Raw genomic sequence first — 14,426 nt, forward strand, 5'->3', positions numbered from 1 at the left:
TCAGGCTCTCTGCTCAGCAGGGAGCCTGCTTCTCTTCCTCTCTCTCTCTGCCTGCCTCTCTGCCTACCTGTGATCTCTGTCTGTCAAATAAAAGAAAAAACAACAAACAACAACAACAACAACAAAAAACACGGGGCTAAGTGAAAGAAGCCCGTCACACAGGGCCATGTATTAGATGATCCCACTTACGTGAAATGTCCAGAACAGGCAAATCATACCCGCAGAAAATGAACTTGGGGTTGCCTAGGACTACAGGAGGATGGTGGTTTGGGAGGAATGACAGCTCATGGGTACAGGGCTTCTTTTTGGAATGATGAAAATGCTTTAAAACTGAATGTGGTGGGGCGCCTGGGTGGCTCAGTGGGTTAAGCCGCTGCCTTCGGCTCAGGTCATGATCTCAGGATCCTGGGATCGAGTCCCGCATCGGGCTCTCTGCTCAGCAGGGAGCCTGCTTCCTCCTCTCTCTCTCTCTGCCTGCCTCTCTGCCTACTTGTAATCTCTCTCTGTCAAATAAATAAATAAAATCTTTAAAAAAAAAAAAAACTGAATGTGGTGATGGTTGCACAACCCCGTGGATACACTAAAAAACACTGAATTTGTATAAGTCAAATGGGTGAATTACATGGTATGTGAATTCCATCTCAATAAAGCTGTTCGACACTACTTTGTAAAGTTATGTATGAAGCACTAACTGCTTAAAATGGATCAAGTCGACATCATCAAAATGAAAACATTCAGTTCCTCAAAAACCATCATTTAGAAAGGAAAAAACAAGCCACAGAGTGGGAGAAAATATTTGTAACATATACATATGACAAAGGACTTATATGCTGAATATATAAAGAATAGGAAGAAGATAAACAACCCAATTTAGAATGGATAAAAATGTGGGGTGCCTGGGTGGCTCCGTTGGTTAAACGTCCAGCTCTGGATTTTGGCTCAGGTCATGAACTTGGGGTTGTGAGATTGAGCCCTGCACTGGGCTCCGTGCTCAGCAGGGAATCTGCCTGAGATTCTCTCTCATCCTCTCCCTTTGCCCCTCCACCTCTCTAAAATAAATAAATAAATCTTTAAAAAAAAAAAAAAGAATGGGCAAAAACATATGTCTGAGGTAACTAAAGGGAGACAGAACAGGAATTTTGGGGGGCTGCTCTGAATCTGAAAAGGCTGTAACAGGTTGACTCCAAAGAACGCCACCACAGATACCTGATCTAGACGTCAGCAGAATGAGAGATGACGCAAGAATATCAAAATAGCTATTAATAACGACATATATTGTGAAGACTTTAACCACGGTGTGTTGGAAAGATTCCTCACACGAAGCAGCTGTTGAAAACGTAATGTGGACACATGAGAGAGAGCGAGCCCGAGTGCATACATGAGTTACAAGGCTCTAACTCATGAACTACTGGAACATTCTGTCAGGACTAGACACGTCAAGCCGTTCAGCATGAACCCAGGAGCTCGCCATCCAACTGCCAGGGTGTAGCTATAACATGGATTCTCCACACACACAGGACACTCAACCCTGCTACCCCTACCCCTCATGCCAGATTCTTCTGCCAAAAGACCCCAAAAACAACTGGAAAAAAACTGAGCCATACATGCAAACTTCTGCCAACTGATAGAATATCTTCCCTTGGAAAAAGGAAAAAAGACGCAAGGAGGAAAATATCCAGAAATCAATGCCACACCAATGTTTATTTACCGTTGCGATGGCAAGAGGTATGAATCAAAAGATAACCATACTGGCCAACAGGACCCAACTAGAAGAATGCTGATTCATGAATGGATTCCCTAAGTAAGAGCAGCTGAGCCACTGTCTTGGGTGGTTGGACTGTCTCCTTCTTCTAGGTAAGATTTAAGAAGCCATAAACCAATGAGAGCTATGCTTTTGGCTTCTGATGTGAGAGCCTTGGGTTGAGAGACAACAGTGAAAATCTGGTTTGCTTGCAATGCACAGAACTTCTAACAGACACTGCAGAGTTCGGAGCCCAGGACATAGACTGGGTTCCTCTGGCTGGTACTGGATCCATCAAGGCAGAATGTCCTAAGAACTCACCTCATCCTCCGGCTCTCCTGAGACAGGAAGGACAGTCACTCAGGCAACTAAGCGACAGTCCGAGCGGAATCACCAACACACACCTCATGCATTCCTGAGCCGAGCAAACACTGAGAGTCTACGTAACACCAGTCGCTGAGCTAAGCACCAGGGATACAATGATTAATAAGATAAATTCAGTTTTGAGGGAGGAAGATAGACATTAAACAAGCTGATATACAGTACCTACTGATTACAAGTGTGATGAATGTTACTCAGCTCCAGCTGACTGTTGTCACATGGAAATGGAGAAGGCCCGAGGGTCAGAGATGACTATAAATGGCCTTTGTTTCCCCCTTTTTTTAAGAACCAGAAGGCCAGAATGGGGGCTCAGCTAGCAAGGACAGACCAACGGCCAGCACAAACTTGCTCACACCACCAAGGGGAAGCAATGCCATGTGATGTCATTAAAAACTGTTTAAGTCGGGGCGCCTGGGTGGCTCAGTGGTTTAAAGCCTCTGCCTTCAGCTCAGGTCATGATCTCAGCGTCCTGGGATCGAGCCCTACATCGGGCTCTCTGCTCGGTGGGGAGCCTGCTTCCTCCTCTCTCTCTGCCTGCCTCTCTGCCTACTTGTGATCTCTGTCTGTCAAATAAATAAATAAAATCTTTAAAAAAAAAAACAAAAACTGTTTAAGTCTTTGGGTTCTGAGCCTGGCTATGAGGCCTATTCACAACTGGCTAATAGCGGATAAACAAGCACATGATACAATCCCTCCGCAAACACATATACTAATGCGTAAACCAGAAACATCGTTTCTCATTTTTCTCTCTCTTTCCCTCACACATACACTAATTTATACTTATCTCTGTATGTACAAAACACCACCACATACGTAATCCATACTTCCAGCCTCACACCTCCAAAGACGTATACACACATTACACCAACGTAGACACACACGGAGACCACCATACCAGACTGGCTGTTGTTCCACTCCTCACTCTCTGGGGTGCTAGCAGCTGGCTGTCCCTCTGGATCCTTTCCTTCTTCTTGCTTCTCCTGTGGAAGGCAAGCCTCATTCCTGTCCTCACGGGTTGGAGTGAAGCCCCAGACTTATTCCAGGCCCCTGCCTGGCTCTCTGGTCACATGGTATTCTGCCCCAAACAAGTGGAATCTCTTCTAGATTACCAGCAGGAGCATGGCTCCAGTGGGCAACCCCCTACCACGTGGGCACAAACTCACATGACCATACAGCCCCTGGTTACACAGTCTGACTACAGTCCCCTCCATTCCTCAGACCTGCTGAGTGTTGATCTTACTTGTCCACTGGAATTTTCATGCTCTGTCTCTTCCAGCTTCTCTGCCTCTGGCTTCGTGACGGGGTTCCAGTGATGGAGCTTTCCATCTGCCTACTCATCTCCTTGGGTGCTGGTGTATGTGAATGTGACTTAGCCCTGACACTAGACTGAGATGGGAGCTCCAGAAAAGCAGGAAGGTGATTTAATCATTTTCCTCTAACCCTGTACAGGACCTGAGTTAAAAACGGGACCCCAAAATAGGATGAGTGAGTCATCATGTGTCTTCTCTGGCCCTGCCCCACAGTCTTGATTAATGGAGAGGATAGTGGGAATAGACGTGTAGCCTCTAGCCTCCCCTTTCCCTCCCCACAGCCCTCTTCCTACCAAGGCCTCAGGCTCTGACTCCTCCTCTGATGGGCTGTGGTATTCCCTGCGCTTCCTCTTCTTCATGGGTTTGAGAAGCTCAGAAGCGCTGGTGCAGGAGTTCTGGCCCGAGGAGTTCTCCACTATGACTGACCTGAGGGACAGATGGCCTGAGAGAAAGAACCACCCACCCTACACCACCCAGTCCCTCTCCTAAGCCCAGAACAGGGGGAATGGGATCCCCAAAGCAGAGCAAGTAGGGGTGCAATCCCCTCCCCCTTACCGCTCTTGGAACAGCGGCGGGCAGTCATCATTGGAGGAACCAACAGGATCTGGAACCGCACTTTGCTGAGGTCCACACTCCTGGCACTGACAGGTGCCATCATCTTCTGGGGGATCTTGGGGGGAATCTTCTGGAGGATCCTGGGGGAGGTCCGCTGTGGGGGCCAAAGGGGCTTCAGGCCGCCCATCCATCACAACCACACTCAGGCTCCGCCCACCTCGGAGCTCACGCCCCCTCAGGCTCCCCGGGACCTTCCCCCCAAACAGTTTTTGCCATCTCAGGACCAACCTCTGGGTGCACCCGCAGAACCCAGGTCACCCACCCCATCCTCCCCCTGCCGCCCCATGAATACTCCTTAGGGAGCTCGGGCCATGCCCCACCCGGGCAGGGCCCCAGCCTGGGGACTGGGGGTTCCTACCCGGCTGTTGGGTGCCCGCATCGCCACCTCCCGCCGGAGCCTCGCCATCTTCATATTCGGCCACACCTTCGGGCCGTAGCTCTGGGCTCGGGGGCTGCTCCGCTCCTACCATGTTCAGCGGTGCGTACTCGCTTATCCGGAACTGCAGCGTGGGAGGGTCTGAGGACGGGACTCCCGCACCCCCTCGACCCACCTCCGACCGGCAAGGTCCTCTCTCGCCGCCTTACTCCGCAAGGCTCGGCTCCGGGAGCCTCGCTCCAAGCCACGCCCCCAGCAGCCAGCCAGACTCCCAGCGCCTCCACCCAAGCCATGCCCCTAGAGTCCCTCTGTCAAAGCCGCACCCCAGAACCCTCCATCGCGGGCTCCTTCCTCCCCCTCCCCTCGGGCCCCGCCTCCGGCCCGCTGGCCCCGCCCCACAAGTGCCCCTCGCCGGCCCCTCCGCCAATCCCCACAGACACTGACCCGAAGGCCGCTCCCAGGAGGCGGGGCCGCGGCCTCCGTCCACTCCAGGAGCCGCACTGAGGTGGCGCCGGAGCTGGCCACAGGCCCAGGGCTTAACTGCGGCAGAACCGTGGCCGTGACAGGTACGCTGCCCGCCACTCGCTCCGGAGTGCCCACATGGATGGGCTCCCGTGGAAAACAGGAAACATCCAGGGCACTGCTGGGCAGGCCAAAGGTGGCCGAGCCGGCTACGAACAAATACACAGACAGACATGACACAGGTGAGCCTGGCGGCCCTGGCCCATGCATGTGTGTAGGCAGGTGAAAGTATGTCCTTCTCGGGATCCACACCTGCTTAGCAGGTGTGGAGCTGCTCCTCCCCCCAGGCCCCCGGCTTGGCCCACCTGGGATGATGAAGGCAGTAGCGGGCAGGTGAGAGCTGGAACCTGGGCTGTCTCTGGCCACCAGGTGCACGTTGACCTCTCCTGTGGAGGGCCCCTTCAGTGTCCTCAGCATCTCCATTTCGGCATTTCCCTCCATCCTGGTAGGCCTACAAGCTGAACACGACCCCCACGGTGATCAGGGAGGGAAGAGCCTTCTTTGAGGAGGAGCTGGTCACCCTGTAGAGAAAAGCCTCAGCCCTGAGGAGAGCACGGTGTCTTAGGAGACCAACACTAAATCTGGCTCCTGGTTCTAACCAGATCACCCAGGTGAGGGCTCTGGCCAGGCCCTGCCTCTCCCCCGGACGAGAAGATGGGCATGTGTGAGGGTGCTTTGCAAACTGTGATGTACAGGTACAGCACTGACTCTGGGAGAAGGTCTCAGGCCAAGGTTCTGTCTGGCCAGCTGTCAATGACAGAGCTCAGGCTAAGTCCAAACTCCCCTCTTCTCAAGCCCCACCTCCAGCCCCACTAGACTCTTCTTCCTGTGGGGACTTAGAGCCCTCAAGTACCAAACTCACTCTCACTCTTAAGGTCCATTTTCCTGGGAGGTCATTTTCCCAATCACATTCTTTGACGCCCCCTGGCCGCAATCCTTCCAACCCTAAGCACAGAGTGAGCACTAGAAGGTCCACTGAACAAACGCACACATGTGAAAAGCAAAGACGTGCTCTTGGAGAACCCAGATAGTGCATGACTCTTCCAATAATAAAGCAAGGGCAAGAAAGTATTTAATAAAGAGGTGGATGGATAAGTAAACATATGGGGAAAAAAGACCTAACAATGTAACAACTATACTTAATAAATATCTATCATTTACTTAACTCCTAAAACGTATTGGCCACTGTCCTAGTGGCTTACCAGCACTGTCCAGGAGAATCTTCTGTGATGTTGTAAATGTCTTATGCCTATATTGTCCAACACACTAGTAGCCACTACCCACATGTGGTTCCTGAGCACCGAAATGTGGCTAGTGTGAATGAAGAACTGAATTTTTTAAATCTTAATTTAAATTAAATTTAAATAGTCACAGTGGCCATAGTTACTGTACTGGACAGCAAAACTTTACAGATATTATAATTGGCCTGTCGGCTCTATTTGCAAAACACCTCTCAGAGTCTGACTTCTCTCCATCTCCTTGCTGCCTTGCAAGTCCCAACTCCCATCAGCCCTCCTTGGACTTCAGAAACTGCCTCCTGCCTCATCTCCCTTCTTCTTCTCTTGCCTCCTACAGTTTATTCTCCAGTAACAGAAAGCTTTAAAAAGGTAAAACAGGGGCGCCTGGGTGGCTCAGTGGGTTAGGCCGCTGCCTTCGGCTCAGGTCATGATCTCAGGGTCCTGGGATCGAGCCCCGCGTCGGGCTCTCTGCTCAGCGGGGAGCCTGCTTCCTCCTCTCTCTCTGCCTGCCTCTCTGCCTGCTTGTGATCTCTCTCTGTCAAATAAATAAATAAAATCTTTAAAAAAAAAGTAAAACAGGGGCATGGCTCAGTGGTTAAGCATCTGCCTTCGGCTCAGGTCATGATCCCAGGGTCCTGGGATGGAGACCCACGTCGGGCTCCCTTCTGAGCAGGAAGCCTGTTTCTCCTTCTCCCACTCCCCCTGCTTGTGTTCCCTCTCTCACTGTCTCTCTCTCTCTGTCAAATAAATAAATAAAAATCTTAAAAAAAAAAAGATGTTAACCAAATCACATAATTTCCCTACCTAAAATTCTTCTATGGTTCTCCACTGTCCTTAGAATAAAATCAAAGAGGTTTGCCCTATAGAATCTGACCCCTGTTTTCCTCTGACCTCATCCTCCACCACCTGTTCTCCACCCCTGACAAATACTGGTTTCCTTCTACTCACTAACAAACATGTTTACTGCAGAGCCCTTGATCCTTGTTCTAAACTCTGCTTAGAATGCTCCTCCCCAAGCTCTCTGCTTGGCTACCTGCTTTCCATGCTCCAGCCTCAGCTCAGTGGTCACCTCCTCAGAAGAGGTCTTTCCTGGCCACTCAGTTTAAGCAGCACACTCCTCACCCATGCCACTACTGCTCATCCCATTACTGTATTTCTTTCCTTTGCATCCTTCATTATAATCAGTAATGATCTTCATTTACTTATTTGTGTGTCATTAGTCATCTCTATAGAAATCTAAGTTCCATGAAGGCAAAGACTTTAATCCGTCTTGTTCCCTGCTATAGAGCCAGCCCCTGGAACAGTGCCTGCACACAGTAGGTGCTAAATAAATCTGTGTTGAATTTCAGTAATTTCAACTTGTTAATAAAAAGCTCTGGGTGTGGGCGCCTGGGTGGCTCAGTGGTTTAAGCCTCTGCCTTTAGCTCAGGTCATGATCTCAGGGTCCTGGGATCGAGCCCCACATCGGGCTCTCTGCTCAGCGGGGAGCCTGCTTCCCCCTCTCTCTCTGCCTACTTGTGATCTCTCTCTGTCTGTCAAATAAATAAATTTTTTAAAAAATCTTAAAAAAAAAAAAAAAAGCTCTGGGTGTGTGATTGATTCCTGGTTGCTTTTTTTTTTTTTTTAAAGATTTTATTTATTTGTCAGAGAGAGGGAGAGAGAGCAAGCACAGGCAGACAGAGAGGCAGGCAGAGGCAGAGGGAGAAGCAGGCTCCCCGCCGAGCAAGGAGCCCGATGTGGGACTCGATCCCAGGACGCTGGGATCATGACCTGAGCCGAAGGAAGCTGCTTAACCAACTGAGCCACCCAGGCATCCCGATTCCTGGTTGCTTTAAGGTGTTGACAGTCCTTGACAATAGCTTGTGGCATTAAGTTAAAGGAAAACATGGCCTCAGCTCAAGACAGACCTAAGACAGTGTGAAACTCAGTTCCAGGGGCGCCTGGGTGGCTCAGTGGGTTAAGCCTCTGCTTTCGGCTCAGGTCATGATCTCAGGGTCCTGGGATGGAGCCTGGCATAGGGCTCTCTGCTCAGCGGGGAGCCTGCTCCGCTACTTGTGCTTTCTGTCAAACAAATAAAATCTTTAAAAAAAAAAAAAGAAAGAAAGAAAGAAAGAAAAAGAAACAGCTCCAGAGCTTAACACGTGGGGCTCTGAGTAAGAAGCTTACCTGACTGAAGCCTCAGTTTCCTCGTGTGTAAAATAAATACAGTAATGATATCTGTCTCAAAGGGGTCTAGTGAACATCACATGCAAAAAACGGGTAAAGTGTTGGTAGCAGCAGGTCTTCAACAAACACCAATTCACTCCCTTTTAACAGAAATCCCAGCGGCGCCTGGGTGGCTCAGTGGGTTAAGGCTCTGGGTGGCTCAGTGGGTTAAGGCTCTGCCTTTGGCTTAGGTCATGGTCTCAGGGTCCTGGGATCGAGTCCCCACATCGAGCTCTGCATCGGGTTCTCTGCTCAGCAGGGAGCCTGCTTCCCCCACCTCTCTCTGCCTGCCTCTCACTCAACTTGTGATCTCTGTCAAATAAATAAATAAAAATCTTAAAAAAAAAAAAAGAAAAGAAAAGAAAAGAAAAGAAATTCCAGGGAGCTGGGTAACTTCTGGTAACATAGAAGCTTCCTGCTAGCAGAGGGGGCTGCTCTCTCTCCCACCTCCTCCCACCTGCTGTTCCTGTGCACTCGTTAACTTTCCAGCTTTTCCTCTCTAAAACAGAGAGTCCATCCTCTGTATTATATCATCACGTAGGTGAAGACTAGATATATAACCTGATTAATGAAGGCAATATTCAAACCAAGGTGTGTTTCCCTTTGTTAAGATTGTAAAATAGAATTCCCTGAATTTCAATTCTAATTATTTTGCTTTTCACAGCTGATGTACTTGGACCACTTTTAAGTTCTTTTAGATAGAGTCAATCTTTTTATTCAAAACCTTGGCAGTCGGGACGCCTGGGTGGCTCAGTTGGTTGGACGACTGCCTTCAGCTCAGGTCATGATCCTGGAGTCCCGGGATCGAGTCCCGCATCGGGCTCCCAGCTCCACGGGGAGTCTGCTTCGCTCTCTGACCTTCTCCTCGTTCATGCTCTCTCTCACTGTCTCTCTCTCAAATAAATAAATAAAATCTTTAAAAAAAAAAAAACAACCTTGGCAGTCACTGAGAGTGCATGTGGTTACTCCTGGAAGAACTCTGCTCCTGTTTCAGAACCTCTCACATGTTTTGGGGGTGTCCAGAAAGGGTGGCCAGGGGAATGTCCTTCTGCTCAGGTTTGTTGCCCTTGTTTCAGCAAACACTGGAGGGCCAAACTAGGTGTCAGCTCCATTCTGTAAGATCGGACCACTGACCACAAGAGTCACTTCGGAGGAGCTGTGGACACATAAACCAGATTGGAGTGGGTTCTAGAGAGAGATCCTGGATTAGCTCAATGTTTACTGAACACCTACTATGCACCAGGTACTGTTCTAGGCAATGCAGATTTGTCACTGAACAAAACAGACAAAAACCTCTGCCCTCTGCCACAGACTCTACATTCGGGGGGGGGAAGGCTGATAATAAGGTTTGCGCCTCACAGAAGAATGGAAGAAAGGGAAGTGAAAGCAATGGGACTGACAGCTCTGTCAAGGAGCTGTGATGTCTAGAGGAATGCATGGAATTGGGGGACTGCGTTTGGAGAGTGATGTGGTCTCAAGGAAGGGGCGTGATGTGTTTGTTGTTGTTATTTAAAGATTTTATTTATTTATTTGTCAGAGACAGAGAGTGAGCACAAGCAGGCAGAGTGGCAGGCAGAGGCAGAAAGAGAAGCAGGCTCCCCGCTGAGCAAAGAGCAAAGAGGGACTCCATCCGAGGACCCTGGGATCATGACCTGAGCCAAAGGCAGAGGCTTAACCAACTGAGCCACCCAGGCGCCCCCGGTTTGTTTAAACAGGAGATATTAGAGCACGTTTGTATTTGATGAAAATGAGCCTACGGAGAGGAAAAAACGGACATTGCAGGGGAAATGAATAATTCTAGAAGACAAGTCCTTAAATATGCAGGAGGAAAGAGGAGCCGGTGCATCTGAGATGTTGGGACCCATCACACCTACTTGTGGCCTCCTGGCTCACGGCACCCACTGCTTCTTTGTCCTTCCTCCCCAGCTAGACCACGAGTTTTTCTGAGGCCCGTAACTGCTTTCTCTGTGATCTGAATTCACTCTTCCTCTCCCGCTGCCACCCCTTGTGTTTGCAGCTCATGCAGCATTTTCATAAACATCGTCTCACTCGGTACATACAGCAGCACAACCAGTGTGCAATGGCTCCCAGGCCCAAGCCACGTGCTAGGAAGCCATCTACTCCTACCCTACGGCCTGATCACACCCTCAGAACCCCACTCCTCTGTCCTCTGCACACACCTCTCCACATCCCATAGGTCTGGAAATATCTCAAGCAGCTTCCCAGATCCAGCTTGAGTGACACCTCTTCTTTGAAGCTTTCCCAGAATCCACCCCCAAACAAAGTTAATCATCCCCTCAGCTGTATTCCACTCCACATAGTCTAACTGTGCATTAACTTGTCTCTCTCCCCCAGGGATGGAACAAAGCTGCTGACGTGTGAAAAGCCTGACAGGCCTGCTCAGATCGGCAGTGCATGAATGAATCAGAGAGCTGGGAGTAAAAAGTGGTCAACAGTGTAAGAAACAATGGTACTGAAATCCATAAAAGGGTTAGCCATTCTTGTCTTAGGGGCTGGAATTCGATCCACTCCTCCCCAAGCTGTTCAGGGACTCCGGGAGGAGGGGATAAAGTGGGAGGTCCCAGCTGCCCTCCAGGTTGTCAGGGGGCAGTCCTCAGCTTCTCTGGGAACTGCCCTTAGCCAGGGGAGCTGCCTCGCCCAAGTGCCCTCTCCTGGAAGCAACCATCCTGTTAGACCAGCTGATAAGGGGAATGAAGACCTCGCCCCCTAGCCTCAATTTGAGATTATGTCAGCAGCGCCCTCCCTGTCCACTCCAGAGCTTCCCCTGGGACAGGCCCCAGCCTGTTTAACTTCTGCCCACCACCTTGCTGTCTTCCCTGTCCTACAGGTGATATTCGCAAGGGCACTCCAGTAAACCTGCGCTCACATCTCCCTCTGGGAGTCTGGTTCTAAGGAACCTAACCCAAAATAACCATTTGGGTCCCCGGGCCAGAGCTGTGTCCGGCCCATAGGATATGTTCAATAAATATTTATTGCATGAGGACGTCCCTGTTTATTTTCTCGTCGTCTCTCTGCTAAGGTTCCTCCCAACCGCCTGCCCTTCACGGCCTCGTATACAACAGACGCTCAATAAAAGCCCTGGCTATCGGGGTTGGGGGCGGGGAGCGACACACTCAGAGCCGGGGTCTGACAGAGCGCCGCAAACTTGGGGCCACCCCCCCGCAGCTGCGGCCGGGACGCGGGAGGCGGGGCAAGCCGCTCCGGGTCGGGACCACCGCCCGCGAGCCCTCGGGGAACCAGCACACAGGGCTGCGGGTGGGGCGACCACTGACCCGTCAATTCCGCGCAACGGTTACTTTTTAAGACGCCAAAATGGCGGAATTCTTTTTACTCTTTCTCTTTATGGCAAAATAGTAATAATCCCATTTCCCGTTATAAAAATCGGAAATCAATGGTAGGAAAAAGAAAGTTTGCCAAATGACCCATTTCCTAAGAAACCTCAAAGCCCGCCCTCTACACCCTCCGTCGTATTAATGGAAAACTCTTAATTGACTGCATTTCGCTAAAATCGGAGCCGCCGCCTCCCCAGCTCGCGGTCGCGGCCCCCAGCCCCGCTGCCGTCGCCCCCGCCCCGCCGCACTCTGCCCGGACCCCTTCCGCTCCGCTCCCCCGCTCTCCTCCCCAGCCCGCGCCCCCCGCCGGCGGCGTTCGCCATGGGCCGCGCGCTGGGGCCGCGCACGGGGCACTGGCGGCAGGGCGGGCGGCGCCCCGCATCCCGGGCCGAGCCCCCGCCGCGGGCTCCCTACCTGCGAGGCCCGCCCGTGGCCGCCCAGCGCCGAGCTGCCGTCCGAGACCCGCGCCGCGCGCGCCTGCGCGCACAGGGGGCGGGCCCGCCTCCCTGCAGGACGCGGGGCGCGGAGCGCGCGCAGAGCGGGATCGGGGGGCGCGGGCCCGGCCGCGTGGGCCTGGTGGCCTCTCCCCGCCGCGACCAGAGGGCTGCGCAGGCGAGGCGGGTGAGGATTCATCTTGCCCTCCGCCGTCCGCGTCACGGCCAGCAGCGCGCAGGGGGCGCGGGCCCCGCCGAGCCGAAGAGCGAGCCTGCCGGCCCCCCCGCTGAGTGGTCAGTGACAAAAGACGGGGTTGCGCTCCCGCACGCACGCCGGCTGGGTCGCTGAGCTGTCCAGTGCCTTCCCACCGCGACTGCTCCATACCCTCCCTGGAGAAGTGGAGCCAGGGAGCGTCCAAAAACGGCCCCAGAGGGGGCGAAGGGCTTTGGGACCAGAGGATAGGAGGCCCAGGGCGGCGGGTTCCGATTCAGCCCCTGACAGGCATACAGGGCCTCATTAGCCGCGCCTGCGATTAGATGACCTATTGCCATGGCTTCTAGTGTGACCCGGAGGACCTCACCCTATCCTCCCGGTACTTCATTTCTCCATTTGTAAAGACTCACTGCTTCATGGCATATGGTTCCCGCTGCGGTGTTACCTTGAACAAGTCACTGCCGCTCCATGCTTAAATATCCTTGATCTAACTAGTTACATCTCTGTTGTTGGTTCTTACAGCACAAAATACCTCCTTTCACACTTATCACAGCTGTAGCTTCACATAGATTTGTGTAATTGGAGAGGTTAAGAGACTGCAAGCTCGGGACGCCTGGGTGGCTCAATGGGTTAAGCCTCTGCCTTCGGGTCAGGTCATGATCCCAGAGTCCTGGGATTGAGTGTCCCATCAGCTCTCTGCTCAGCGGGGAGCCAGCTTCCCCTTCTCTCTCTGCCGACTTGTGATCTCTGTCCGTCAAATAAATAAAATCTTTAAAAAAAAAAAAAAAGAAGACTGCAAGCTTTAAGAGAGACATTTTCTTGTATCCTTAGCACTAAACTGGATACTGAGTGGGTGCTCAATAAATATTTGCTAGTAATACGCTGCATGCAGATAACAGGGAAACTCTTGGTATAGCCTACAGCTGGGGGCCCCCCTCCCACACAAAAGGATTAAACCTTATACCTTATTTTACAGAAGAGGACATTGAGGTCCCTTTGGCCTAAGGTCATGGACACAGGTCAGACCTCCAGGTTCCTGACTTCAGTCCAGATGAGAAAAGAATTCCTAATTAATCGTAGACAAATTCCCCAAATTGTGATCATCGGGTTTAAATTTATGCAGACTTTATTCTGGTTGCTACACCAACGCATTACATGTGTTCTTCCTTGCTGCAATGTCAATTTTTAATCACATCTCATATTATTGGGAACAGAACAGCATAGTTGAGGATGCTGGTTGCCATAACAATAGCGGTCTCTTCATACACACCAATACACACACAGCCATCCTTTTTCTCTCATCTCTACCCAGACTGCTTGTTCTAGATTTTCCAAAAGATTTATTTTAGGTATTGGATTATAAGAAAGTGATGAAACTACACAAACACATGGCTTCTCAATTACAAATGTGTCTTACAGTGATTCAGACAGACAAGTGGAATCTGAGCTAGCAGGATGCAGGAACCAACAGGAATTGCTGAGACATCATTGTTCTGCCCATTAACAGTCTTAACAGGTGGTCCTAGCACTTTCAGTGGTCTTGCTTTGTTGAACACCTTCAGGGATAGAGAGCTCCTCCCAAGCTGATGGGATTTGGGGATGGTGGCTTCTCCTAAGGCCACCGTTTGTTCTGTTGCCCTCAGGAGCAAGGAAGCAAGTCCTGTCCTCCCCTCAAGTGACAGACCCCTCTTGTACAGGTCAATAACCCCCACTGTCTACTCCAAGTTGAACTTCTACCAAAGAATGGACCCAAATTTGTTTGAAATGTTAACAGAAGCACTGGGAAAATTGTTAAGCCCACATCTGTTTCTACAGAATTCACCACTGAGGCAGTCTATTTAGGAAAATCATCAAAATGTGCCCTTTTTGTTCAATGTGAACATCCTTCTGGTTACAACTTGACAGACTTTACTAATTGGGAGCCTTTTCTAGCATAAATACCCCAGATTCATGGGTAAAATATTACAAGAAAAAAAGCAAACAGAGGAGGAAGAAGAGTAAATTCATGGCTGAAAAGGGTAACAGGAAGAGCCAGAA

At 50.9% G+C, this 14,426-nt stretch overlaps 1 protein-coding gene across 3 annotated transcripts in view; it reads right to left on the reverse strand.

Moving 5' to 3' along the window:
- The window catches only part of L3MBTL1 (L3MBTL histone methyl-lysine binding protein 1), a 36,315-nt gene extending 24,141 nt beyond the window's left edge, over positions 1-12,174 (reverse strand). For all 3 annotated transcript variants that reach the window (XM_044263013.1, XM_044263012.1, XM_044263014.1), the window contains exons 1-7: positions 12,156-12,174; positions 5,251-5,403; positions 4,868-5,094; positions 4,406-4,547; positions 3,988-4,141; positions 3,726-3,858; positions 3,018-3,102 (exon numbers count right to left, since the gene is read on the reverse strand). In XM_044263013.1, the coding sequence (XP_044118948.1) occupies positions 3,018-3,102; positions 3,726-3,858; positions 3,988-4,141; positions 4,406-4,547; positions 4,868-5,094; positions 5,251-5,386 (877 nt within the window). In that variant the 5' untranslated portion in view covers positions 5,387-5,403; positions 12,156-12,174. The remainder of the gene's footprint in view (positions 1-3,017; positions 3,103-3,725; positions 3,859-3,987; positions 4,142-4,405; positions 4,548-4,867; positions 5,095-5,250; positions 5,404-12,155) is intronic.
- Between the last annotated feature and the right edge of the window lie 2,252 nt (positions 12,175-14,426).

This window comes from Neovison vison, chromosome 8, assembly GCF_020171115.1.
Source record: "Neovison vison isolate M4711 chromosome 8, ASM_NN_V1, whole genome shotgun sequence".
NCBI lineage: Eukaryota > Metazoa > Chordata > Mammalia > Carnivora > Mustelidae > Neogale > Neogale vison.